The sequence below is a fragment of the Tupaia chinensis genome, unplaced genomic scaffold (assembly GCF_000334495.1).
Source record: "Tupaia chinensis unplaced genomic scaffold, TupChi_1.0 Scaffold000610_1, whole genome shotgun sequence".
NCBI classification, from domain to species: Eukaryota; Metazoa; Chordata; class Mammalia; order Scandentia; family Tupaiidae; genus Tupaia; species Tupaia belangeri.
The window spans coordinates 1,343,041-1,347,898 of NW_006160129.1; the positions used below are offsets into that span (position 1 = coordinate 1,343,041).

General features: G+C 36.5%; 1 protein-coding gene across 2 annotated transcripts in view; it reads right to left on the bottom strand.

Moving 5' to 3' along the window:
* Positions 1-583: 583 nt before the first annotated feature.
* Positions 584-4,858, bottom strand: part of TMEM209 (transmembrane protein 209) — an 84,900-nt gene continuing 80,625 nt past the window's right edge. For both annotated transcript variants that reach the window (XM_006158820.2, XM_006158819.3), the window contains exon 15: positions 584-1,908. In XM_006158820.2, coding sequence (XP_006158882.1) covers positions 1,854-1,908 — 55 coding nt within the window. In that variant the 3' untranslated portion in view covers positions 584-1,853. The remainder of the gene's footprint in view (positions 1,909-4,858) is intronic.

Below are 4,858 nucleotides of genomic sequence, written 5' to 3' on the forward strand. Positions count from 1 at the left end.
GGACTACAAGGCCAGTTATAGTTCAAAACCCAGACCTGGCATCTTGCTTCCTCATTTTCCTCTCCCTCTTACTGTCTCTGGTGAGTGTGCCCTATAGCAAGTTAAAATAATAATAATAAAAATAACAAATAAAATTCATCATTCTTTAAAAAGTTAATACAGGAATGCTACTAGAATATAGCAGCCCACAGACTTAGTACGCAAATAAAACAGCTTTCTTTTTAGTATCCCTAGTCTTTTTACACATGTATTTACTGCATACTGTATTTTTTTTTTTTTTTAGAGGTTTTTGCTATAGGGTGTGTGCGCTCACCAGAAAGAGAGACAGAAAGTGAGAAATCACCCCCCAGGGGGAACAGCCATGCCATAATTCCTTCTCCATTCTCCTCTCAGGATCTTGGGCACGCATGCACACACGCCTGGCATGATTTTAAGCCACCAGGTCCAGGACTCGAACCGTGGTAGACTACATGGGAGTCCAGCGACACAGCCATTACACCAACTGCTGGTCCCAGCATATTGTATTTTTTTGATAGACACTTAACAACTACCTAAATCTTATAAAGAATAAAAGACTTTTGTCTTAAGTCCTATTAAATTTTCTGAGTGTTTTTAATAAAGTACATGCAACCGCACAGTTTAACAGCATAGCAACTGCTAGTCCATGGCATCATCAACAACTTTTGATCCAACAGATTTAAATTGTAACACGTTATTATATTTAACATAATGAACTGGTATTTTTTTCTAAAACAGCACACCAAACATACTTAACAACAGCTAAAAGACAGCAAGTTCCTTTCCTCTGGACATCAACTTTTAAAAAACACGAACTTCTGAAGAACAGTTTACAAATTATACAAAATGGGGTGTACATACAATACTGACATAGAGTTATTTAGAAGACAAGTGAGTGGTATTACCTGTTCCCAAGGTTACATAAGCTGTGGAAATAGTCTCTAATAATATGTCAATAAAGAAAAAATAAATACAATTGCTGGCTATCACATACACAGAAAGATAAGAGTCAAGCAAAACTTACAAATTTGGTAACTTCATACACTCCAGACAGTCTGAACGTATGTAAAAAACTCAGGTACCTGAAAGAAGGGAACTCTATTATGGAGTAGTGACACTGAGTTGCTAAAAGCAAAGCAGTGAAGTTTTCTTCATGGGCTCAGATTCTTAACTGAAACTCAATTTAATTCTACTAGTTAATTTAATTCAAGAGTTGACTTTTTTAAAGGCCAATAATGTCAAACATCTTTTAATAGCATTTAAAAATATTCATGGACTAATATATTACTTAGAAGATTTAATCTCACTGCTTTGAATGCTGGTTTTAGGCCCTCTTAAAGAACACCAGGGAAATACAGAGATAAAAAACTAAATTGGCAACGATCTTTTTTAAAAATTACTTAAACTGCATATAACATGGTTTATGTTGCACATACTTGTATTGCATATAACATGACTAAGAGAACATTTTTGTGATGGAAGACCTGGGTGGATGATTCTTGTCTGGGAGATACAATGAGAAGGCCTCTTACATTTATTTAGTTAAGGGAGAACTGCACCGATCTGCATAAACACAAATTCAAAGGGTTGCAGTTTTAAGTCAAATGAAATGTCTGAAATGTGATATAAAATCAAAGGTAATATCCCTTGGTATAAAAGATAGAGGATATAGTTTTACAAGGTTTCACAATAGCTGATTTTTCATTAAACCTGAAGAGTCTTAACAGAAACACACATGTATCTTATTTCAGAAGCGGCAGTGACTCAAATGCTTATATTCAACTCCTTCTGGTTCAGTAAAATCAAAGTCCAAATGTTTGGAATTAAACGACTCACTACTCGCCAAAAATCCATAAAATATTCACACCGGATAGGCCAAGATTAACTCTCCTAAAAAGAGAAAAAAGAAAAAGTTTTAGTAGATTGGTTGCCAAGCATTTACAATCTTTTTCTAGTAACTAATACAAGAACTTTTTGTAAGAAATACATGTTTAATTGATGGGATTTAATATGATTCTACAACACATTATGGTACATATGATTTACCAGGTGAATTCTAAAAACAGTCGCTGAACTCCCATGTAGCTGACCGTGGTTCGAGTCCTGTATTTATTTTTTCTTTATTGACATATTAGACTATTTCCACAGCTTATGTAACCTTGGGAACAGGTAATACCACTCACTTGTCTTCTAAATAACTCTATGTCAGTATTATATGTACACCCCATTTTGTATAATTTGTGGTGGTTTAAACTCACACTGGGCGCGTGTGCATGCGTGCCCAAGATCCCAAGAGGAGAATGGAGGAGAAGGGATTGCGGTGTGGCCATCCCCCATGGGGGTGGAGGGGATTTCTCTCTTTCTATCTCTCTGTCTCTCTCTGTCTTTCTAGTGAGTACATGTGCCCTAGAGCAAAAACCTCTCTGAAAAAAACCAAAAGAATGTGTTCACTTTGATGAAAATAAAAAATAGCTCTATTACCAAAAATGCTCCTATAAAGGTAATTTCTAGCAAGTGTATTTTTCCATTTCTTCACACCTTCATCAATATTCTGCAAACAATACATTTCATTCTGAAAGAAAAAGTGTTTTAATTTTGGCTTATTTCTATACAGGGCGGGCATGTTTTTGTGTTTATTGGCCATCTGCATTACACATTTTTGTGAAAAAAAAATGTTCATGTCTGTTTTTTTTCTTTTTTAAAACACTTTTTGCCAGAGAGCATGTATGCTTGCTGGGGAGCACCAGACGGAGAGTGGGAGAGCACCCCATCATGGGAATGGCCTCGCCATGACCCCTTTTCCTTCACTTGTCCCACCTTCCAGGAGTTTAGGCAGGCATGCACATGAGCGCAGCGTATTTTTCAAGTTGCTGGGTCTGGGACTCGAGTCATGTAGTTGGTCATCACCAGCTGGCTGGTTTTTGCCCATTTTTCTCTTCTAATGAATGTGTATGTTCTTTATAGACAACGGACAGTAACCTGAAATTACTGTATGTGTCGCAGTATAAAGTCTTGTCTCTGTCATTTAGCATCAAATTTTATGGTGTTTTTGCTGAGCGGAATATTTAAGTAATTGTGCAGTCAACAGATATTTTTCCTTCGGAGAGTAAACATTCACCTAATTCCAGTAACTGCACGAATAACTTGAAGTGAGCTGACAGTGCACTTGGGCCAATGTGCTTTGGATCAACTGGACTTTATGGTCATGAGTTCAAATGGACTGTATTTGAGGGGCTCACTTATTTTAACATACAGGACGGATTTTAACCACTTGATTGTTTTAAAATATATTTAAAAATTAGCCATATTGAAAAGGTTTATAATTTCAAAGTCCCCCCTGGTTAAAAAAATTTAATAAAATACATATTAATTTTAGTTTAAAATGTTTCATTTCTGCATATAAGCTGCTCATTAAGATAAGCGTTTCCAAAATTACATAAATTCTGAATAAATTACTGCCCCTTTAACAGTTTTTCATTTTTCTGCCTATGACAAATCTCTACAATATAGGCTTTACAGTATCACAACAAATTGGTTGTACATCAAAATATCAATTTGGATCTATGGGTCAAAGATTTTTCAATTAAAATAAAAATTGATTTATTTGAAGTGTTTCTAATTAATTCTTCATTCAAAATAGCCTTTCAGAAACAGTTAAATGAATAATTAATTATAAAACAATTTACATATTAATAATACTTGTATAGAAAATTTATATTCCATCCAATATATGTACACACATTTGTAACTAAATATTCCTAGAAACTTTAGAGAAAAAAAATCTGCATGTCTAAAATACACCAGCAGATTAAAAATGAGGTGGCACAGTACTAAGCTTGGGCATGATCCTTTAAGTTTCTTTCTTTCATTTCAGTGAGAGAGAGAGAGAGAGAGAGAGAGAGAGATACTCTTGCCAGGGTCTTGCCACACCTAGATCCTCCCCAAAGCTTTCCAGCCAGCCAGGATCATGGTGTTCCTCTGGGTAGACCTGGAGTGTCCAAGTTAACCCTGGATCCAAACCTGGGGTTTACATGGCTCCAGTGCCAGGTACTTATTATTATTTTTTCCTGATGTCAGAGGGCACATTCCCGGGGGGGGGGGGGGGAGAGAACATATGCACATATACACCTGGAATACTGCCACCAGGGCTTGAATCTGACTGCTAGCCGGCCATGTGGGATCCAGCTTCCTCTGCATAACAATCATTACCATATGGCGCCAGACCTAAAATACATCTTTTTCCCTTATTTTTGCCAGAGGAAGCATACACTCATTGGAAAGACTTTTCGAAAGATGGAGAGAGGGAGAAAGCATCTCCTGATGGGGCGTGGTGATGACACAACCCTGTCTCCTCCATCCTGTCGGAATCTGGGGCACACACGCACATGTGCTAGTGTGTTTTTGGGGGAGAGGTTTTTGTTTTTCTGCTATAGGGCACGTGTGCTCGCCAAAAAGACAGAGACAGAGAGACAGGAAGTGAGAAATCACCCCCCGGGGGGATGGCCACGCTGCAATCCCTTCTCCTCCATTCTCCTCTCAGGATATATATATATATTTTTAATTTATTTTTTTATTTTTATTATCATCATAATCTTCTTTATATTACATTGGATTATATATAACTTTACAGTGTATTACATTGTTTTTTCAAAAGGGAATGCCATGCATGTCAGTCAGTACAGAGACATTAATCTCCCCACTTTAACATTCCATATCTTTTCTGTTTTCCCCAATCATTATTTTTATTATTCTAATTATTTTTATAAAACAGTCAATTGCTATTTCTCATTTTGCTTGTAAAAATACTTTGCCTATCATGAAATACTTCTCAGACCAATCC